A 22,577-nucleotide genomic window follows, 5' to 3' on the forward strand; every position below is an offset into this window, starting at 1 on the left:
TTTTCACATGTCCTTGTAACTTATCACACACATTTCAAATGCTATCAGTTCTGGAGATTTGCAGCCTCTTCCTGGGGTGCAGAAACCAGGGGCAGCTGTTGCTGCAAAGAATTAGGAGATAGCAGCAGCCCACTGAAGTGTTTTGAGGGCACAGTCTTCTCTCACTGTGCTCATGTTTCAGCCCTAAATGAGGAAAATGTTTACAATTCAACATATTTAACTCTGAGCCTCTGCTTTTAAGAAGCAGATGATGTCATGAATTAGGACTCCTGAGTATAAATAAAAAATGAAGAAATGATGGTTAGTGTGGTAGGTTCACTACTGATAGAGCATGTTTTCTTGTGCTCCGTCTCTGCACATGGACACACATTAGTGCGTATTCACTTCCCTTCATTATTAGAATGTCATTTCAACCCATTATTTTCATGGAATAGCCATGGATTTAAAGAGCAGAAGTCTTGCAGACATTCTGGTAACATCATTACAAACAAATCATGGTCAAAAATAAAGAGGAATACTTAAGGATGTTAAATCTGTTTCCTTTGATGTGTGCTAACCTTTCTCTAGGACCCCTATGTTTAGGGAAGGAACTATCAGCTGTGAAAGAAATATTTAATTGCCAGAAGTTCTTCTTTGTATCAGCTTTTAAAAGCTGTATTAATTACCAGAAGTGAGGAACTGAATCCGAAACTGACTCTTTGTTTTGTCTTTCACGAGCGCTTTGAAATCGCTAAATCTCCAAATATTTACATGTAATCATTTTAGACGAGGTATGTTATGTTCCTACAGAAAGCAATTTACTGCCCTATTCTCTTGTCATTTCCCCATGCATCAGAAGTGTTTTGATCATGCCTGTTTCCTTCGTCAAGCGCTTAAGTGTCTATGAATTAAAAAGCAATGTAGGAAAACTGATTATCAAAGAATGTAAAGCAGGACGCCCTTTTAATGCAATGGTTTCATAGCTTGGAATAATATGAACAGTATCGTTTTCTGAATCCTGTTGTATGCAGTTAGCACTTTACAGGCAGATAAGAGAAAAGCTTTTGAACTTATGAAAAGTCATGCCCTTTAGTCCGAGGCAGCTAATCTGTTGAATTTGCTTTCTTCTGTAGACGACTGAACACACTGAACAAGTGCGCCTCAATGAAACTCGATGTGAATTTCCAAAGAAAAAAGGTAAGGCAACTTCATGAAATGTACTGGCTTTGCCTGGGCTTTCGTGATAACAGCTCCCAAATTTGTTATTATAGTAAGTAATGCTCTTAAAAGTTAAGTGTGTTTAACTCTGAGCATGTGAGTCAGCAATATCTGGGAGTAGAACAGTTTGCTGAATCTTGAAAATAAAAAGAAAAAATGAAAACCTGAGATGAATACAGTGGGAACAATACTAGGTTGTGTTAGAAGGGCACATGCAGTGCTTAAACGTTCGTGTATCTGCGATTCAAGTTAGCGGGTGAAAAAACTGTACGTTACTGCCTTGTTTGCCAGTGCCATGTGAGTACACAATGGAAAATGCTGCTAGGGAAAAAAAGGAAACTCCTCGAACACAAACAATGGCTTTTCTTTATTTCTTGTACCAACTTATTCCCAGTTAAGAATATGAAAATAAATCCCATCTTCTTTACAAACTTCTATGTAACAATGGAATTATTTGAGTTTAAAGGGCTTCAGTGAGGAATGCAGGAGCTGCCTATTGATTTTGAGTATTTTGTAACATGCCCAGTGTTAACTCTTGAACGTTTGGTTTCCTAGTCAAAAATTCCCCCAGGCACATCAGTAGAGTACAAAGACGGTGACTGGTGCTGAGAAATCTTGGTACCTATTTGTCTTTCTTAGGTTATTTGTCTAATTCTTTTTGAAGACTGCCTCCATGAGCTGCATTTTTTGTATTTTTGCATATTCGGTCTGTTCATACTCAGTTCATTGTTTGAGGGACATTGTACAAAGAATGGGTTCAGGTTTTAGATATTCTACCATCCACTCTTGCCCACTTGTTCCTCTGCTCATGTAGCCTACTTAGCATGCATTTTGTTCATTCACAAAGCCACTGGGATTCCGTCTCTTCACTGCCTCGGTGCTGATGGATTTTTCTTGTCTTTGCTAAATGCTGACACTTCCCACATGAAACACCCACCTCACACCTACAGGAGGAACAGTAAACTCTCTTGGCTGTAGGATCACTTTATGGTTTGGGCAGTTAGGCAATACAGCAAGAGATTTTGGGGCAGATAGGCAATATAGCAAGAAGTTGAGGTTGATCAGCAAAACCCAACTCACATCAACTCAAGTTGATCTGCTTGAAGCAGTTTCAGATCTGTGTGCATACGCACACGTGCTTGTGTTCAAGCAAAGATATTGGAGCTGACAGAATTGCAGAAAGCAGCATATAGGTGAATGCCAATTGTCCTATGGAAATTTTGTTTAGATGTTATTTCCCATCTTTCTTTTGGCTTTGTTGTGAGGTTTGTAAGTTTGCTTGCTTGCTTTGTTATGTGTCTAACCGTGTTAAAAATGGAGGATTCTTTTATTATTAACATTTTTGTTAAATTTTGCTGCCACTCCTTCCTCTTCTGAATGGATTGAAACTCTTAGCTGCTCTTCTGGCAGATAACCATTATTTTGCTGTGAAGATGAGGCTGCCCTGCCTGGTACCTCTTCAGTTTTCCAGCTAGGTCACTCTTTAAATGCACAAGGCCAGGGAGAAGCAGAGCACAGATGCCTGTGGAGAAAGAGGGGACAAAAGAGATTTGGGATGGCAGATAATGATCAAGTGAAAGTAGGAGAGAATGTAGGGGAAAGGAGATAAAGGAAGAAGGACTGTCAACAAAAGGAAAGGTAAATGCAAGTATGAAAGCTGAAAGTTGGGTCTAGAATTAAAGATTGAATCAAGTAAACTTTTTTTGGTTTTGTAGTAGATATTGCCTTTCCTAATAGTCTCTATGATGATCTGAACAATTAAATGCAAAATCAGCTTGCTTTGGAGGCTCAGCATAACAGGTTTGCACAGGACTAGAGCAGCTGCTTGAGCAATCCACCCAAGTACAGCCAAGCAAGCTGCCAGAGGAGGTGACTGTGGAAGGCAGTGAGGGTGAGCGTTCCCCACCACCTGCTTCATGCTAGGAGGTGTACTCATGCCTCGGGCTGCTCTCTTCCTGTTGGCTTCATCAATATGCACGCGGAAACCCTCGTATATGTGTTGCAAGTATGTCTGTAAGCGATTTGGACAGGCAGAGATTAGCTTTTGGATTAACTGCCTTCTGCAGCTGTCGATTTATGAGAATTCCTGCCCCCAGCTGGAAAAATGTGGCAAAATTCCACTGCAAATAAACCTCCTTTTTGCCTTTTGTTAGCATCCCTCTCTGTCTGAGGAAAGCACACCCTCAGTCAAACAGCCATACTATTTTAAATCAGCTGTGACAAATCTGTGAGCCAAAAACTCTTTCTCTTTGGCAAATGTTATCAGTCTCTCCTCAAGAAACTTGCCCCTTCTCGTCTTCCCAAGCATAATGGTATTAAATTGGCTTTTGAGTGTGCTCCAAAGCTGTGCACTTGATTTCGACCTAGGTCAGAAGAAATACACACTCAGTGCTCTACAATGTGTGCTCCTCCGTGTGAAATGAATCGTGCCTTTCAGACTGTCCCCATAGCTGGTGACACGTCAGTTGGCAAAGCGCTCCCCGCATTTTTGGGGGACTGCCTCATTTGTCAGGGCACTCTGATGTATAACAAGAACACTGGGTCATTCAGGATGTTTGTGGGTTCCAGAATTTCTACTGATTCCATCAGAAGAGAAAGCACATTATGTCACAGGACACACAGTGCGGCCGAATTTGGAGTGAGTCACCATGGCAGCATTTCAGTATCCAGATAATTCATTTGTCTGATTTTTCTTCTGATGAAACACAACCATGTTTCATTACCAATTCAAACAATACATTAAATCTTCCTTTCTTTTCTTCTCAATAGCAAACACCCTCTATATTTTCTGACTGCTTCTTGGGCAGAATATAATCCTCTCTTTGCTGTGGTCAGTTGCAAAACTTGTTTACTGCCAATATCCATTTGGGCTCATCTCTATATATAAAAAAAAAAAAAACCAACAACCTCATTTTCCTCTAAGAATTATTTGAAGTACATTCACCACCAAATTTATATTTATTTCTGTCTTCTCCTGCTTTGTGCATTCCTCTTGTTTTCACAATGTTTTCACCACTTGGGCTAGTTTCATCAACCCCAGCTTGTAAAAAATACAGGCTGAGCCCTGTGAGGTCATACAGTAATGTCAGAGCAACTACAGGAATTTGTGTCAGCCAAGAATCTTCTTTAAGGTCCCTTTTGTTTATTGGGATGTATAATAAATAAGAATGCATTTTTTTAATCCCATTGATTAGTGCTATCAACACTTCGGCAGTGATGTGCTTTGTAGATAGAATCACCACTAAATATTTTCAAGTACATACCCTTGTGGTTTCTAAAATAGCCACTTTGTGGCATGATGAAGGCCATAATAGATGGATTTTTAAGTGCCTCAGTCTGTGCAGTCAACCACTCTGTATATGCTCACAGCAGACTGCCAAGCTGAAGCGAAGGTAGAGCTGGCTGATACTCCATTTCTTCCCCACAGACAAAACAGCCAAAGTAGCATTAGCCTTCTCTAGTCCCTTTCCTGCTACATCACTTGCTGCTTAATTTTTCTCTCTAGCTAGCAGCAGAACTAAAATATCCATTCATTCCCACACACTTAACACCAGCTGCAGGAGCACGGTGCGTCTCAACATGAACAGATAGAACAGGAATGACTAACCTCAGATTTCATAGCTACATTTTGTAGTTCGTACGTGATCTAAAACATCCGGCTGACTTCAAGTGATAAACCGGGAAGAACTTACAGCAACAAGGAGATCTGACACGTTGCTGATCCCAAACTCCATCTCCTCAAGCTTCATATTATTTAAGGTTTAGAGGTTCTGATAAAATTTGTTTTACATTTTTCTATTAGACAGGCCAGTGGAGATCTCGTTAGAGAGGGGAGATAACTTCACCATCGTTGAAAATTACTTCTAATTATACACTTTTAAAATGAGATGTTTTCCACTCCCAAAATAGTCTTTCTGGTTTAACACCTTGTTTTGGTCTGACAGCCTGTCATATTTTACTGCCTTCTGCCTGTTTCCAAGAATGTGAGGAGCTGTGTGGATGTCATGTAGGTGAAGTTAGTTTGTTCTGCTGTAAAACATATGTACAGGAATAATGTGGTATAAATCTGGTTGAAAGTCAAGGAAAGGATACTAATTAGCAGCTGTGGGCTTCACATCCTCTGGATGCAGCAAGTTCAAAGCTGTGTGCTTCATGCTGAAGATGTGTCTTTGCAAGCAGATGAGAGAAATGTCATAGGGAGAACTTTTTTATCCAAATTTTTTTCAAGGTACATGTTGTCTGCATTTCATATGAGCTCCTGGAGCTGCCAAATTGTAAGCACAATACTGTATGCCTAAGACTGAGGGCTCACCTCAGCAGTGGACACTGCACCATCTAGGACTGAGCATTACTGCTCTTCTTCATAGAATCACAGAATGGCCTGGGTTGAAAAGGACCACAACGATCATCGAGTTTCAACCCCCCTGCTATGTGCAGGGTCGCCAACCAGCAGACCAGGCTGCCCAGAGCCACATCCAGCCTGGCCTTGAATGCCTCCAGGGATGGGGCATCCACAACCTCCTTGGGCAACCTGTTCCAGTGTGTCACCACCCTCTGGGTGAAAAACTTCCTCCTAATATCTAACCTAAATCTCCCCTGTCTCAGTTTAAAACCATTCCCCCTTGTCCTGTCACTATCCACCCTCGTAAACAGCTGTTCCCCCTCCTGTCTGTACACTCCCTCAAGTACTGGAAGGCCACAATGAGGTCTTCCTGGAGTCTTCTCTTCTCCAAACTAAACAAGCCCAGTTTCCTCAACCTTTCCTCATAGGAGAGGTGCTCCAGCCCTCTGATCATGCTGCCTCTTCCCCACACCTGCCCTCAGACGTACCTTGAGCAATGCCTCCAGAAGTTGTTCTTTTTTTTTTTTTAACTGTTATTTTAAGCACTGCAGCTGTTTATCTGGAGATGTGCTTCTGAAACGCAAGGCTTGTTGAATTCACCTGCTCTGTGAAGATTATTGCTGCTCTTGCAAAAGGTTGCTTAGTTCTCACTGCAAAACTAAGTGCAACATTGGATATTTTCTGTCTTGGGTACTTGAATGGCTCAGATTGATGTGGTGCCCAGCTGCTGCCCAGTCTGTATTGCTGTGTATCTTAACACCATCCCTTTGGATCCCTTTAGACCTTTCAAAACTTTTTTTTTTTTTTTCCCCTACACAGTCACTATGAGCATCAATCCTATGCAGTTTAGGGCATAGGCAAATCAGCCCACAGAAGCCAAGAGGCATTGATAGAACTCATAAGCTCCCTAATAAAGAGAAGGCTTTTATTACGTACTTGTGGAGATGCTCACTGCAGTCTTTACAATTAAAGATGCTGTTATGAAGGGGCTGATGGCTGATCTTTCATAAGACACAGTTCAAGGAGACCTTGCAAGCTGTCGCTCACATGAAACAGCAGAGTCACATTAATTCAAAAAAAAAAACAAGAAAAACACCTGCTTTTAATGTATGCCACTTGCTATTTTCTAGAGTGAAGATTCAGATGAAGAAGACCTCTGTGCTATCAGTAATAAATGGACTTTCCAAAGAACAAGCAGACGATGGTCTCGAGTGGACGACATTGATGCTTTACTTAGCCAATCAGACAGACATGGATCTTCTGGGGATATTAAAATGAAAAATACGACAAGCAGTGAGAGCGTCCTTACAGATCTGAGTGAACCTGAGGTCTCATCTGTTCACAGCGAGAGCAGTGGGGGAAGTGACAACAGGAGTCCATCCAGCATTAGCAGCATTGCCAGAGAGACCTGCAACTGCTCTGGCCAGCATGAGAGCACACTGCTGCCAGACTTAACGGTGATAAGCACTGCCCTGTCCCCCAAGGACAACGTGAAGAATGAGAAACCAATGCGAACCAAAACAAAAACCTTTCTAAAGCGCATGGAGACACTAAAAGCAAAAGGTGTGCATGGAAAACTAAAAGGCTCAGGAAGAGCAGGTCCTTTAGAGATAAGCAGACCTGTTCTTCAGCGTGAGCCAAAATCCTTGAAGGATATGCACTGTGTACAGATAGTCAATGGGGATCTCCAAAACTTAGCACAAGATTCAAGCAAACGAGGACTTCCCTTTTCTGCCAAATCCAGCAGTGAAAGCAGCCAGTCTGAAAACAGCAGCAGCGGGGTGAGCACACCGTGTTTGAAAGAACGCAAATGTCACGAAGCAAACAAGAGAAGTGGGATGTACCTGGACGATCTGGATGTTCTGGCAGGAACAGCTTTACGGCAAGTGGTGGACCAAAACCGCAAAAATGAATTTCATTCCCAAGAGAACTTGGTTGTGCATATTCCCAAGGACCACAAACCAGGGACCTTCCCAAAGGCACTTTCTATTGAAAGCCTCTCACCTACAGACAACAGTAATGGTGTAAACTGGCGGACAGGCAGCATCTCTTTGGGAAAACAGAACTGCTCTACTCCAAAAGAGGCTGGATTGATGGCTTGCTGTCCTAAAGAGAGCAGAATTAGTATTTATGACAATGTGCCAGGTTCGCACTTGTATGCTAGTACTGGAGACCTTCTGGATTTAGAAAAAGGTGAACTTTTTCCTCATTTAGATGACATTTTGCAACATGTCAATGGACTCCGGGATGTAGTAGATGGTTGGTCAAAGAATGTGTTGCCAGGTCTGCCAGTTGATGATGTGTCAGTCAGAGAGTCTCCGTCATTACCTTTCCAGTCACCCACACAGATCACACTTGATTTTGAAGGAAACTCTGTCTCTGATGGCCGGACCACACCAAGTGACATGGACAGAGATGGAACATCCCTGAACGAATCAGAGGCTACTGGTGTTAGGGACAGGAGAGACTCTGGGGTGGGAGCATCTCTCACAAGGCCAAGCAGGTAGGTAGCAAGATTTGGTATGAAAATCCATCTTTCCTCTTTCATTAACAATAAGACAGACTGTGAAATATGATAAATGAAGCAGAAGTTCTCAGTCCAGGAGTCATAAGGCTGACATCATTACATCTTACAGTGGTACTCATCCTGTATGGGAAAGGGGACTTCCCAGGGAAAGTGTGGGAGTTCTGTAGAAATTGCATCCTTCTATGGAATTTTTTAAGTGCAGTCAGTGGAGAATTGGCAAACTAAAGGGTTTTTTTTTTTCTCTCTTGATCCATAATATTCAATTACATAATAGGATACTGTATATATTTTGGAATCTTATTTTCCATTTGTTTTTCAAATTATGTACTCCAGTGTGTATGTGTCAGTAGTCTCATGCACCTTTTTAGGCTCTGGTCTACTTTAAAAATGTGTCCCTTTGTTCACAAAGAGTATTTCCCTACTCTGCCCCAGTCTCTTACATACCTGGTATACAATTAACCTGTTAATAAAAGATCAGGATGAGTTCTGCTGAGCCAAGGGAACATGGCTCTGGGTTAAGGCCTTTGTGGGTCCATACTGCTGTGCGTTTGTGTGTGCAGAAGCAGTACCTGTGCAGAGCAAGTATCTGTTACTTTCTGACCTGCAGTCAGTCTTGAATCCTCACAGAGAACCTTTCCATGCCATAGTTTATTGCTGCCCGTGGTTGCTCACCACTGTCACAGCAAGTGAACTTGGGTAAGCTGCTAAGTAAATAAGCTGTGTCGAAGTTTGTAGGAATTGTGCCAGAATTCATGTTCAGCAAAACAAGAAACTGAAAGGAGGTGGTTTTTTTTTTTTTTTTTTTTCAATACATACAGTATTTAAAGAAAATACATTGGAATAAAGAGAAGATGTGAGTGTCTCAGTATGTGGTTATGGCTCTTACCTAGGGAGACTCAGCGTTCAATCCCTTCTCTGAAAAATCCTCCAGTATTTAAAAATAGAGGTAGTTGGAGAACTTCATCTACAAATACCTCAGTGATTAGACTGGTCTCCTGAGAGGTAAGGGACCAGGCATCAAATCCCATTTCTGAGTCAGGAAGAGAACGTTTTAATCTGGAACTCCCACATACTATTGAAGTGTGTAGGCTAATGGGTTTAAGAGGTCACACTCCTTCTTTTAATACATGTAGGAGACCCTCACCCTCTTGGGAATCTAATGTAAAAAAAAAAATAAAAGCTTGAATATTTCCAAAATAAAAAGATAAAACATTGTTTTGTATGCCTCCAAGCTATATTTTCTTTCAGCTGACACACCATGCATGGTAATGTGCGTATGTTTTTTGTATGTTTTGTACATTTCCTTATCTCACAGTGTACTGTCTTTTTCTACCCAATTAAGAGTTCTCTCTTTTTCTATTTTCCTTTTTTTTTTTATTATTTTTTTTCCTAAAGACAATTACGATGGCATAGTTTCCAAATTTCTCATCATGTGAGCCACTCCATCGCATCACTTCACATCAGTAATCAGTCAGCAGCCCAGCTGAATCTGCTGCAGAAATTCTCTCTACTTCGTCTTACAGCCATCATGGAAAAATACTCCATGTCAAACAAACATGGCTGGACCTGGTGAGTACCATCAGTAACTGGAAAAGAGATATATTTAGAAGGAAATAGTTTTTCCTAATTCTATTATTGTGATAGTGAACTGAATTAATACAGTTGGGAGGTACAATTGACAGTAATTGTAGCATTTGAAACTGTCTCTTTTAATCTGTTGCTACCTAGTGACTCAGTGGCCTAGTCAGATCCTGGAGATCTGACTTCATTCGTGTGCTCTTAACGGAGAAACAACCTCAGCTTCTCTAGCAATGCTTGTGTTCCAGAAAAATAAACAGGAGTAGGAGGAGAGTGATTGCAAGGAGGAAGTGTTTACAATAAGTCTTCCCCAGAATTGATTTTGTGATTCAAAAAGAAACATCTGCTGATAGTATTTCATGTATTTGATATTGTTTTGTTTGTGCTTTAAGAGAACAGTTAGAACAGTTTGAAGGATTTTGAGTACAAATGGAAAGAGACACACTTTACCCTTGGTCTGGACTTACATGAAAGTGAGCTTGTAGTTGTAACAGCTGTAACACCTACCTGGTCATTCGGACAGCGGAGTCAGGGGAAGATGGACAGGAATGGTGACAACATGGCCCCTTTGTATCCAACCAGCTACAGAAATCTGCATGTATAATAACGTAGTGAACCTGATGGACTGCATAGACTGAGGTAGCCTGGAACAGAAATGAACATAGACAAGAGATTATAAGTATCTGAGAAATAATGAAAAGTATGTTTTTCTCCTAATACATGGATTCTGTGACCAAAAACAATATGGCTTGACATTTACATTGTGATTTCCACTTTCAAAAGACTTCACCAAAATTGTCTTGGATTCTTCTGTGTGCTAAATAAGACAAGTTTGTGTTCAGAAATGGAGAAATAGATACAGGGGACTACATGTGAGAACCACCTCAAAAACATCAGCCCCTCCAAAAAATTGAGAGTCAGGTTGGCTGCCTCTGTGGTCAGTGGGAGAAGACACGCAACCTCAAAGGCAACTCATTCTATCCAAGCCAGAAGGTTTGGGTCAACCTCTGAAGGTGCCTCACTCCACATTGGTTATAGAGGCAGTTAGGACTGCGAAGTCTTTCTGAAATCAATTTTTTAGAGCTAAAATTCAGTAAGATGAGCCCCCAGCTTGCAGTTCTCTTTCGGTGAAGTTCCCTCTGGCTAGCTGACAACATGTCTGTGCTGAGACGAGTCTCACTTTAAGCAACACCAAACAGGCAGATTAGAATACAGCAAGTTCTAGATCTTGCTGTTTGTACTGAGGTTTCTCTCCCTGACCACTATTTCTTCAGTTTGTATAAACAGTCACTTACGAATTTAGAAGCAGTGGGACCCTATAAATAGCTTAGATCTATATGCTGTTTTCCTTCAATAGGTCATTTAATCTTAGTTTTATCTCCTTCTCACACGGAAAAGAAAATCGTCATCATATTCAGGTCATATTCATTATTTTTTTTTTAAATTCCTCTGTAGTCATTACTCTCAGAAGGAATCCAGTTTCTTTCATTTTCACCATCAGTTACAGAAGAAAGCAAGCTTAACAGCTTCACTTAAGTAACTTGGCTAAAATCAACTGTATGACTCCAGGGATGTATCAGACACATAGGGATTTCCCACCATCATTTATTACTGTAAATTGTTCAACAACAGAAATAGTAAGTTACGTAACTAATACTATAAAACACGGTTCAATGCACTAGAGAACTGAACTTCCTTTCCTTTTAGATACCCTCTCCACTATGCTGTGCCATTCCTTTGAGACCTTATTAGATATTTTAAATTATGTTGGCTTCAGCTGGGTGACAACTGTACAGTAAATCTGTTTTGCTAGAGCTGACTGTTATGCTATATATTAGAGCCAGAGGCCAACTACCTATAAAAGTTGTTAAGATGTCCATTGATTATACAGATTGTAAAGTGTTGATTTATTGCATGTTGAAAATTACTTGATCATCTTTATAAAATAGGAACTGGTCCCCGTTACCAATTTCTGCTGGCAGTGTTACTCAGAAATGCTCTGTAAATACTCAAATATTTTCGTGCACTCTGTTCATATCAATTTTCAGGTCTGTACCAAAGTTCATGAAGCGGATGAAAGTCCCTGACTACAAGGACAAAAATGTCTTTGGCGTGCCTCTGATAGTTCATGTCCAGAGAACAGGACAGCCTCTTCCCCAAAGCATTCAGCAAGCACTACATTACTTAAGGGGCAACTGTTTAGATCAGGTGAGAACTTTCCTACCAGGAATATGGTTGATTTTTCTATAAAAACACTCTAAGCAAACAGTGGTGAACCTTTTTGTACTTAATACCAGAATTATTTGAATGAAGAGTCTTATATCTCATGCTGGGCCCAGATCTCTTCTACTGATTTGATACTTGGTAACAGTACTGATCGTTTGTTATTTTGGAATTTGTATTCAATAAATTAGTTGAATTCTTGTAGATATAACAGTCCTGATGATTTGTCCACAATGATATGCCTATAGGAATAATGTGAAATTTTCATGTCTATTGAGTCAGTCCTGGAAGAAGCTCAGGAGTCCTATTTTCTACTTGTATCTGCACTGCTTATGCTTCACTTTTGCCACTAAGAGTTAAATGCATTCACCATTTCACAAGATATGGTACAAAAAGTTTTATTTACTTAGCAAAGAAAGAAAAGTCCAAGAACAGAGAGCAAACTCAGCAAAATATTCCAAGTATTCTGTTGACAAAGTCAGACATATCCAGATAGATTTGGGTCAGCACGGGTTCAATGCCAAAGCCATTATGGTACATTTCCTATTATAGCGTTCTTCGCTGCAGCAAGCCAGTTGCAGAGGGGCCTGTAAGCTCAAAGCATTTCAGATGTTTTCATTCCCTTTACTTACGGAGCAAAGACATAGTCATCATATCTTTATTCTTCTTCCCCTAAGAATGATGAACATAGGGCTGAGAGAAACCCCCTGGCTCACTGAGTTCAATTCTTTACTATTGTTGGCATCATGTCATATAACCTCTTCTGCAACTGCTCCTAGATAGTTTTAAGTTCAAAAGGAGCAACCAGCATTTTAGCCTGCAGACGTTCCCGACTCTGAGCAAACAGGGTGTGGGTGGAAGTGGTCAGTTCTGTTTCTGATCCTTATTCTGTCTGCTGTGCAAGTTGTAATGTTTATAGAATCATAGAATCTTCATTGCAAAAGACCTTCAGGATCACCAAGTCCAACTAACAACATCACCTACTGAATTCCATCACTAAATCATGTCCCTTATTGCCATACCTACTCATCTCTTAATACCTCCGAATTGTGGGACTCTGCCACTTCCCAGTGCAGTCCTTTCCAATGAAGAAAATCTTCCTCATATCCACGCTAAACCTCCCCTGGCATAACTTGAGACTGTTTCTTCTCATCCTATTACTTGTCACCTAAGCAAAGATACTGACACCTTCCTTGTTGTAATCTCCTTTCAAGTAGCTATAGTAGTTGTAGAGAGCAGTGCAATCTTCCTTTAGCCTCCTCTACTCTAATTCTAGCCTAACCCTCTTTCCTCAGTCACTCCTCAGAAGTCTTGTTTTCTAGATTCTTCAACAGCTTTGTTGCTCTTCTCTGTACACGCTTGAGAAAATGAATACCTCTCTTGTAGTGAGGGGCCCAAAACTGAACCTCGTATTGAAGGTGCAGGCTTACCAGCGTTGTATACAATGGCACAGTCACTTTCCTTGTCCTGCTGACTATGCTATTTCTGATACAAGCCAGGATGACATTGTCCTTGGTCACCTGAGCACACTGCTGGCTCATTTCCACCCACCTGTTGACCAGCACTGCCAGGTCTTTTTCTGCTGGGTGACTTTCCAGCCACTCTTCTAAAAGCCTGTACCACTGCACGGGGTTGTTATTACTGAAATGCAGGATCTGACACTTACCTTGTTGAATGTCATGCAATTGGACTCCGCCTGTTGATCCAGCCTACCCAGATCCCTCTGCAGAGCCTTAATGCCCTGAAGCGCATCAGCACTCCCACCTCACTTGGTGTTATCTGCAAAGTTACTGAGGATGTACTCTATCCCTTCATTTAGATCATGGATAAAAATGCTAAATAAAACTGGCCCCAGTAGTGAGCCCAGGGGAGTGCCACTTCTGACTGTCTGCCTACTGAACTGAATTCCATTCACTAGGACTGTTTAAGCACTGGCCATCCAGCCAGTTCTTCACCCAGTGAACTGTACATCTGTCCAAGCCATGAACAGCCAGTAATTCCAGGAAAATACTGTGGGAAACTTTACTGAGATCCAGGAAAACAACACCCACAGCCTTTCCCTTATCTACTAAATGGGTCATCTTATCACAGGAGATCAGGTTAGTCAGGCAGGACCAGCCTTTCATAATCCCATGCTGGCTGCTTCTGATCATCTGGTTGTCCCATATGTGTCTTGTGATGTTATGTAACAGTCATCTTCCCCAGAATGGAAGTCTGAAAATTGAATGTCTAGCTGTGAATCACATCTGTTTCCTTCTGCAGCATGTGGGGAGACATAGGCGGAACTTCTTATCATTTCTTTCTATTGACTACAAAGAGACCATGTAGTGGTCAAACCTCTTGGGTGTTGAAAGTGAAGTGAGATGAGATCCGTCTTACAACATGAAGTGCAGGAGTCAAGGGGTGGGATGGGTACCTTGTTGAAAATGCATTGGTAGAGGATGGAAGTGGAAGATTAATAGAGAAAAGTGAAAAAAAATATGCTGAGGAGCTAACATACCTGGTTATCTCTTTGTTAAGCTGTTTCTGTGGACTGAGCTGGGAAACCCTGTGTAAGAAAAACACTGAGGCAGCAAACCTAGAATCAGTGATGAGACTGGAGGAGGAGATAATTTTCTAAGTGTGAGGAAAAGAGACGGGGAGACAGGAATGGGCCAATCAGCCAAGTAGTAGAGCAGTAGGAAGAAAAAGTAAAGACCAGGGAGTAAACAAGGAAGAAAGTAAAAGGGAGAGTAATACCAAAGAGAAGGGAAAAGCTCTCAAGAGATTTGAGGCAGTCAAAAGGAGTGTCAGTGGGAAGTCTCAGACAAGTATCTGTGCCAGGAGGGAGGGTTTGGTTGCTGGGAAGCATCAGAGCTACGTGAAGGGTCATTTCAGCTCAGCTTGAGTTTCCCCTCAGGGTGGAATTGGGAATAGAAAGTGAAGTACAAATCAGGACAATTTAAAATATCTTCCACCAAAAACCTTTCTAGGCCAAAAACCTCCAGGCAACTCAGTTTCTCTGCTTTAAAGTCATTCCCTTTGTTTCCATTTAATTCAAAATCTCCTAATGCCTGTCCAGAGGTCTAAGCAGCCTCCAGTCTTCCCAGCAGCTTGTTTATGTGTCTGTTCTGTGCACTGCAGAAGGGAATCTCAAGTCCTGAATAGGCGTCAGAACTTCTACACTTAGTAAAGTTGAGGTTGCTGTAAATCATTGTAAGATCTGGCTTCTGACACCAAAATGCCTAAAGATGATAGGAGAATCCTCACCGTTAGTTGTAGAATATATTACTCAGTTTCGACTTGGGAAGTAGAAACTGCTTTGCCTTTGTCAACTGCATCTTTATTTCTGTCATGCATCATATGGCTGCTTGCAGGGCAGATGATCCACAGCATGAGGATAATAAAGAGATTGGACCAATCTAATCACTGATAAATCACTGGATTTATAGCCTCATTTTATTTATAGAATGAGTCTATAATTTTGAAGAACAGAGATGAAATATCTCTTCCTATCAAGAGAAGAACTGGTTCTCTTCTGATTAATAATGAATTTTTCAAAAACAAAAAAAGTTCAGATGAATATCATTAAACAAAAACAGGGGTCGAGAGTAGCAGAATGATGTCCAGCAGGAGATTGCACTGGTGAGATCTGATGTCTGACTTCTCGCATCAAACTTAGCTGGAAGTTTTTAAAGCTTCTTTATACCAGCAAGAATGCTTTCCATCAAAGCAGTGAACTGAGCTTTTGCTCTCACATTTATCTACCACATACCCAAACTGTATTATTTGGATAGGATTAACGTATGTCCTTCTGTGTCTTCAGAACACAGTTCTATGAGGAAAAGGGATTTGAAAGGAAGAAGGGAAAGGGAGAACCAAATGAAAAGAGCCAGATGCTCTTTCTTGTATCCTTGTGTTAAAACTAAGGAGAGCTTCACCTGTGAAGGGAGATACAATACACAGGATGTACAGAGGGCAAACTCTGCTTCTCTAATTCCTACATATAAATTTAGATCACGAGCGACACTGCATTCACAAATAAGAAGGCATACAGAGAAGCAGCTCACTGCCACTGTTTGCAGTCTGGCATAATAGTTCATCTCCATATAAACGAATACATCCCCTCTCAGAGCTGCACAGCGTGTGATTCGTGTCATCTGTGCTATTAATGTACAAGCTAACAAAAGTCCTAAGTACCTTATGATTGAAGTGTTCTAGAGAGGCAGTTCAGGATGAGCATGTACCCAGGTGACCTCTGCGCTGGCAGAAGGGAGAGGATTAAGGATGAAGGGCATATTTCCTTGCCTTTACACTTTTTACTTGGTGGAATACACTGTGTGGAAGGCTGAAGAGTGAGACAGTGGACACAGAGAAGCTGACATCCAAGCCATAAATGTGCCTTTTTATAGATCTTTCTCAATAGTTCACCTTTTCCCCTGCAAAAAATGAAGGCAAAACAGTGCTAACACTTCCCAAATGAAAGCCTGTAAACTCGGAATAAATAATGTGGTTCAGGCTCAGGAATTCGCCCCAGGGGAATTCCACTTGTGAGAACTTCTGTAGAAGGGCAGCACCGCTGTGAAGGCACTCACAGGCCTCATTTTAAGAATTACCACTTCCTCTAGAACAGAAAGCAAACAAGATAAAAATGTATCTTAGTGACACTGCACAAATAATCCCTCTGCAGCCTCTACTTTTAGACTGGGGTTTTCAGTGGAATTTGGGGGAAGCAGAGAGCAGGAAGGGGAAAAAATAGATTTGGTCTTGATTTGAAAGCTCAACCAGGATGTACTGATCTATTGCCACAGCATTTATTACTTAGCTGAGCATAATATTTTCTTGTTAGTCTTCAAAATATATACTCAAATAAAGATGAGGAACAAGATTCTCAGCTGGAGTAAATCAGCAGACAGCTTCCAAAGCCAAGCAAGCCATGCTGATTTATATCAGCTAAGCATCTTGCTTATACTCTTCAAGCAACAGCATAACCACATGCACTCTGAATGCTCCATCTACTATCTGATACAGATCTGCAGTGTGATTAACTCTTGCAGTCCCACCACCAGAGCATGCAGTTGTGTACAAGACCATAGGCAAGTCACAGCTGTGGCATCTACATGTCTTCCTCTTGTTCTGGCCTAGTGTAAAGTAAGCAAAGCGTAGCTTTTGTTGTAATCAAAACCTCCCATAGAAAGGAATTAAAAAAAATATTTTAAGTAACTTTGGGTTTTTTTTTGCCCCATTCCACGTGGCACCTTCTTAGGTGGGTCTGTTTCGAAAATCTGGGGTGAAGTCTCGAATCCAGGCCCTGCGTCAGATGAATGAGAGCTCCCCAGAAAACGTCAACTATGAAGACCAGTCAGCGTATGATGTGGCAGATATGGTAAAGCAATTTTTCCGTGACTTGCCAGAACCTCTCCTCACAAGTAAGCTGGGAGAGACTTTTCTACACATCTACCAATGTAAGTAGCAAAATATTTATTACTGTTTACAACTCAAAGTTATTGTAAGTTATGTAATAATAAATTGTAAGTGATTTTGATGTGTTAACGCTGAATGGGATTCTTTCTGCTCAACTCTGACGTGTATAAAAGAACATCTCTGCTCTCCAAATCCTTAACTGAGAGATTTTTAGAACTGCCTGAAGGTTTCATTGGCAAAACATTGGGAGCTTACAAATCTTAAGAAGCTTTGAATGTATCAACCTTGCAGTCAGGAGGACACCAGAAAGACAGACTGTCCGTGAACATTAAAAATGCAAAAGACATCCCTTTTTGCCTCATTTCTTTAAACTGTGAGCCCATTTCATGCACATTCTAAATATAAGTGAGTCTTTTGAGCACGGAGGAGTATTATGCCCATGAGAATGCATGCCTGTGCAGTCTGTTCCTTGCTGTGACTTGATTATTTGTAAAGCTTTTATGTGAAGATCTCACAAAGAAATAAAAAAGTCAAGGATTTCTTGCTTTCATTTCAGCATAAGGATATGTCTGCCTGCACGCACATCAGTGAGCTCGTTCATAAAAGAAACAGGAATTATTGGTGCTCATAAAATGACAATCACAATTGCTTCCATCAGTGAAGTGACCAAGGAGAATACTGTTGTTTAAAAGGACGTGTTCTACATGTCCTTGGAAACAAATTGCTTTTAAACTATCGCTTGATGAAAATTGGAGTGTCCTATCTTGGCATAAGGGAGACTGTAAACAAACAACACCGAAATATGGCAGATCTCAATGCCATCAGTGTTATTAGGTCTGTAGCCAGAAAGAATCCCAGGCTGAGCAGTGAAACAGTGCTACCAGCCAACAAAAGATGCTGTAGAAGGGGGCATGGGCTGACTCTGCACTGATCTCCAGTGAGAAGTCTGAATTAACTCTTTATACATTTGTGAGAGTAAAAAAAGAAGGCCTGGAAAAATATTCTTGTATTACAACAGTACTTTGAGGGAATTCAGAAAGTCTTGATTATATGTCTGTTTAGAATGAGATGAGAACAGGAAAAGATGGGCTTTTGTTGACAACAGAAAACAATGATTGGATTAAAAACAAGTAGCAATGTTTTTTTTCCCCATGACCATCAACAAATATGTTTTTCTGTTTTAGATGGTACTGACAGAATCCCTTTCATGGAAAGAAAAATGTTCAAAATTGCTGGGATACCAATTGGATTTCATAATGTCTGCAATTAAATAAATTTGTAGCTGGGACGTTTTCTTCCCATTCATCCTGTTTAACAAATTATTTGTGTGAGGTTAGAAAGGATTTTTCCTCTCTTAGTTTATTGGCAAGGGATCTCTGGTTCTCTGGGAGTTACTGAACATCTTTTTCAGATATCCAGGATGTTTTTCATGTGCCCAAAATGGTTTGATTTGCTATAACACAGAGGAGCGGGGAAGAGAAGATTAGCATTGCAGTCTATATGGCTGAGCATTGATGGAACTTTCTCCATTTCCCTAAAGCCCTTCATTGCCTGATGTTTACAAACCTATGGGATGAGAGGCAGAGATTCCTCTGACTTCCCAGAAAGACCTGGCCTTGAAGCTTCTTGAAAATCAGAGGCATTGCACTGTGTTCAGTTTATCATTCGTGTCAGAAAGCTTTTAAAATAAAGTGCTTGTGCAAGATTAACAGGCAGAGCTTAAAAGCTGGCTGTTCCCTGTACAGTAAATCTACTTTTGTTGTTATTCTTCAGTTGTACAGAGCGTATGTAATATGGAGAGGAAGGCTCCAAATCCAAACTGAGAAAACTTACAGTAGTCTTAGATGTGAATCTGAGATGCTGTTTAAGCATATCCCTTACTGCTTCCATTAAATTGTGCTACAGTGTAGGGCACTTCAGTATTTTTCAGAAGCTCCCCTCGGAACTTTGAACTGTCTTCCCAAGGGGCAAAAGTAACCTGACAAATAGCAACTAAGTGCTCCTTCCATAAGCTTTAAATGAAATTCAGTGTCTTTCTTGGGAAATGGCCTTTCCAGCCAGTTCTTTGATCTCGCAGTTAACCCCACTGAACATCGCTTGCTTTGCTGCAGATGTCCCCAAGGAGCAGCGGCTGCAGGCGGTGCAGGCAGCCATCATGCTGATGTCAGATGAGAACAGGGACGTTTTGCAGACGTTGCTGTGCTTCCTGAGCGACGTCACCTCTGTGGAGGAGAATCAGATGACTCCTATGAACATAGCTGTTTGTCTGGCCCCTTCCCTCTTCCATCTCAATATAGTGAAGAAAGAAAGTTCTCCGAGGTAAGTTTCTTCTTAACCCTATAAATAAGCCTGGCCTTGACACAAAAAAGCATACAGGGTAAAATTCTTTGAAGTGTTTGCTCTCTGTGACACGTTACACAGGGCATGGCTTCAGCAAGAGGGGAAAGCAGACACTGCAGAGCCAGAAGCACTCTTGCACATGCACTGAAGATGTTTTTGGAAGCCCAGCAGGGTGTTTGTCTGCATAGTGTGAATATGCAAGTGCCGACCTTTCATGCAAATTTTCAGTGATGTCTTAGTGAGTTTTATGTTAGTAGTGTTGGCTTCTGTGAAGGGAAAGCCTGATTTTCTTCTGAGTGAAGTCAAAGATAGCTCATGTTTTGAAGGATTTGAACACAGTCTTTCAGTCAGTGGATGTTTGCAGAAATGAAGTGCAATGCTTATTAAAAGAACAGGATGCACAAATGTGGGATGGCAGATCAGGAAATCTTGATCCCGTTTGTATCGCTGAGTTTATTTCAGACCACGTTAAGAAGATGTATGATACGGTGAGTGTAGACTAAGCAGGACATAGGCCTGCTAAACATAAGTGGTCCCAACTTGATGTCCCTTCTGACATTTTTTCCTGTCTGATTTAGAATACACTGAGATTTATGATTGTGTACATGGGTAACATTTTCTGAGCAAGCACTTTAAGCAGTAGCACTGTGCCTGTTAGAAATCCTTTCCAAGATATACAGTGCCTAATGCAGGACATACATAGTCTTTTCTGCTTTATATTTGCTGCAATAATACTTTAGGTACAGTTTTCTTTTTAAAAAGGCCCAGTGGTCTGAACAATCTTTGTGATAAACAAAAGTTAAAGATAGACTTTTTGCTCTGGTGTTAAGAACATCCTGCCACTATATTTGCTTTTGTATTGAAAAGATGCAGCTCTTTTTACCTGAGATACTGAATTCAATTACAGAGTAATCCAGAAAAAATATGCAACAGGGAAGCCAGATCAGAAGGATCTCAGTGAAAACCTGGCAGCTACTCAGGGACTTGCTCACATGATAATGGAATGCAACAAACTTTTTGAGGTGAGTGAGAGACTCAAACAGCATTATTCATGGACACATAATGCTGCATCCTTTGAAGTATTTATGTTTATGCTTGCGTTCTCTATCTTGCATTAGCACCGAGATTGATGGTGCCTCACTTACTTGTAAACTTGCTCCATCTGAAATTTATCTCTCTCATTTCTTTATGACTGTTCCCTTCTAGCATTTGAAGATGCAGCTATTAAAAATGCAGAGTAATTATTCCACGGCGGTTTTCAACTCAAAGATTAGTAAATCTTAGTTTAATTAAAACCAAAATGTACTGTTTTAACATTTCATTTCATTGTAAAGCTTTTAGTACATGAATTAAAACTAACCCATCTCAAAAAGAAGAGCTGATGCATTTTCTTTCTTTGTGTCATGCGATAACGTTGAAGTCACACAGGGAGATGTAGTCATTCCTTAAGCTGCTTTCACTGAAGGTATAGGAGAGGTAGTGCTTGTAACTCCCTTCCCTAGAAGCACAAAGTAACATTTTTGGGGACTAGAGGAGTAATCTAATTGTATTGTCACAGAGCCGATCTGTCTAATGTGGTTTTGCATGAGTAGTGCTATTCTGACCCATTGACTGTTCCATTATATTGCCTTCATTTCTCAGTAAGGCAAAAATAGCTATCCATTTTACTGACTGTAGGCTCATTGCAATTGGATGCTAAGTGGTCCATCAGCCTAGAAAGCATTGCCTTAAGGAAAAGTTCTCAGCAGGAGATTTTCCCTGTGTGATTTCCCCCACTTCTGTGATGCAGGTCCCACATGAGATGGTCACTCAGTCCCGAAACTCCTACATCGATGCAGAAGTGCATTCTCCCACCCTGGATGAACTTGGGAAACAAGTGGATGAGGAAGGAGGGAACTACCAGATGTACCTTGAAAGTCTCATGCAGAATCTCCACAAAGAAGCAAAAGAGAAATTCAAAGGATGGGTCACCTGTTCCAGTATGGAGAATACAGAACTCGCCTACAAAAAGGTAATTAGGAGAGAAGTGGAAGAAAAGGTAAACAACCAAAAGTAAAATACAGCCTAGCTATGGGACCCAGTGACTTGCATAACTAAACATATATCCTTTCATCTGTTGAGGCAGTGATAGTCCAGGGCTGCTGGAATTATAAAAACAGAATGGAGGCCCACACATCAGAATGCCTAACGTGGGAAGGTGGAGGGTAGGGTTGACTATGGCACTGGCACTGTAGGGAAAGTAGTTACACCAGTACAAGAGAGTCCTGGACATACGGGAGAGTCCAATGGAGGGCCAGGGTGACAAAGGGACTGGAGCACCTCTCCTCCTAGGAGAGGCTGAGAGCTGGGACTGCTCAGCCTGGAGAAGAGGAGGCTCAAGGAGATCTCATCAGTGTTCTTAAATCTCTGAAGAGAGAGTGCCAAGAGGCGAGAACCAGGCTCTGCTCAGTGGTGCCCAGTGCCGGGACAGGAGGCCTTGGGCACTAGCTGGAACACAGGGTGTTCCCTCTTAATACCAGGCAGCACTTCTGTGCAGTGCAGGTGGCACAGGCTGTGGGATCTCCTCCTTGAAGATCTTCCAAAGTGGTCTGGACACTGCTTTGGGCACCCTGCTCTGTGTGTTCCTCCTGGACCAGGTGGCCTCCAGAGGTCCCTTCATACCTCAACCATTCTGTGATACTGTGAAGGGCACTAGAAGGAGTGTGCAGTCTGGGTGGTGAGGGGACAGGAGGCAGCATTTCCCTGTTAAGTGCAATCCGTTTCTTAGCACTGAGAAATCACAATTACTCTGGTTAGTAGTCAGCTTCTCTGTGTGAACTCTCTGGAGAGGTACTGTGGGAGGTTTAAGAGTGAGGAGCAGGACAAAGGTGGGAGTAGGATGTGGGAGTGGGAGATCTTGGGGAGTGGGGCATGGATATGTGTAGAGTCAGGGGCATGGGGGACTGAAGAAAGGACGAGGAGAAGACC

General features: G+C 41.4%; 1 protein-coding gene and 1 long non-coding RNA gene across 13 annotated transcripts in view; one reads left to right on the plus strand and one right to left on the minus strand.

Annotated features, from left to right (window-relative positions):
• STARD13 (StAR related lipid transfer domain containing 13) overlaps positions 1-22,577 on the plus strand; it is a 300,043-nt gene that overhangs the window by 268,154 nt on the left and 9,312 nt on the right. For all 12 annotated transcript variants that reach the window (XM_046909814.1, XM_015278497.4, XM_040703684.2 and 9 more), the window contains 8 exons: positions 1,113-1,176; positions 6,670-8,042; positions 9,462-9,635; positions 11,693-11,852; positions 17,113-17,311; positions 19,382-19,589; positions 20,518-20,632; positions 21,400-21,621. In XM_046909814.1, the coding sequence (XP_046765770.1) occupies positions 1,113-1,176; positions 6,670-8,042; positions 9,462-9,635; positions 11,693-11,852; positions 17,113-17,311; positions 19,382-19,589; positions 20,518-20,632; positions 21,400-21,621 (2,515 nt within the window). The remainder of the gene's footprint in view (positions 1-1,112; positions 1,177-6,669; positions 8,043-9,461; positions 9,636-11,692; positions 11,853-17,112; positions 17,312-19,381; positions 19,590-20,517; positions 20,633-21,399; positions 21,622-22,577) is intronic.
• LOC121109201 lies at positions 1,543-4,714 on the minus strand. The gene is made up of 2 exons (XR_005861325.2): positions 3,583-4,714; positions 1,543-2,719 (listed from the first exon to the last, which is right to left on the minus strand). It is a non-coding gene; the product is annotated as an uncharacterized LOC121109201 (long non-coding RNA).

This window comes from Gallus gallus, chromosome 1 (assembly GCF_016699485.2).
Source record: "Gallus gallus isolate bGalGal1 chromosome 1, bGalGal1.mat.broiler.GRCg7b, whole genome shotgun sequence".
In the NCBI taxonomy this organism is placed as follows: Eukaryota; Metazoa; Chordata; class Aves; order Galliformes; family Phasianidae; genus Gallus; species Gallus gallus.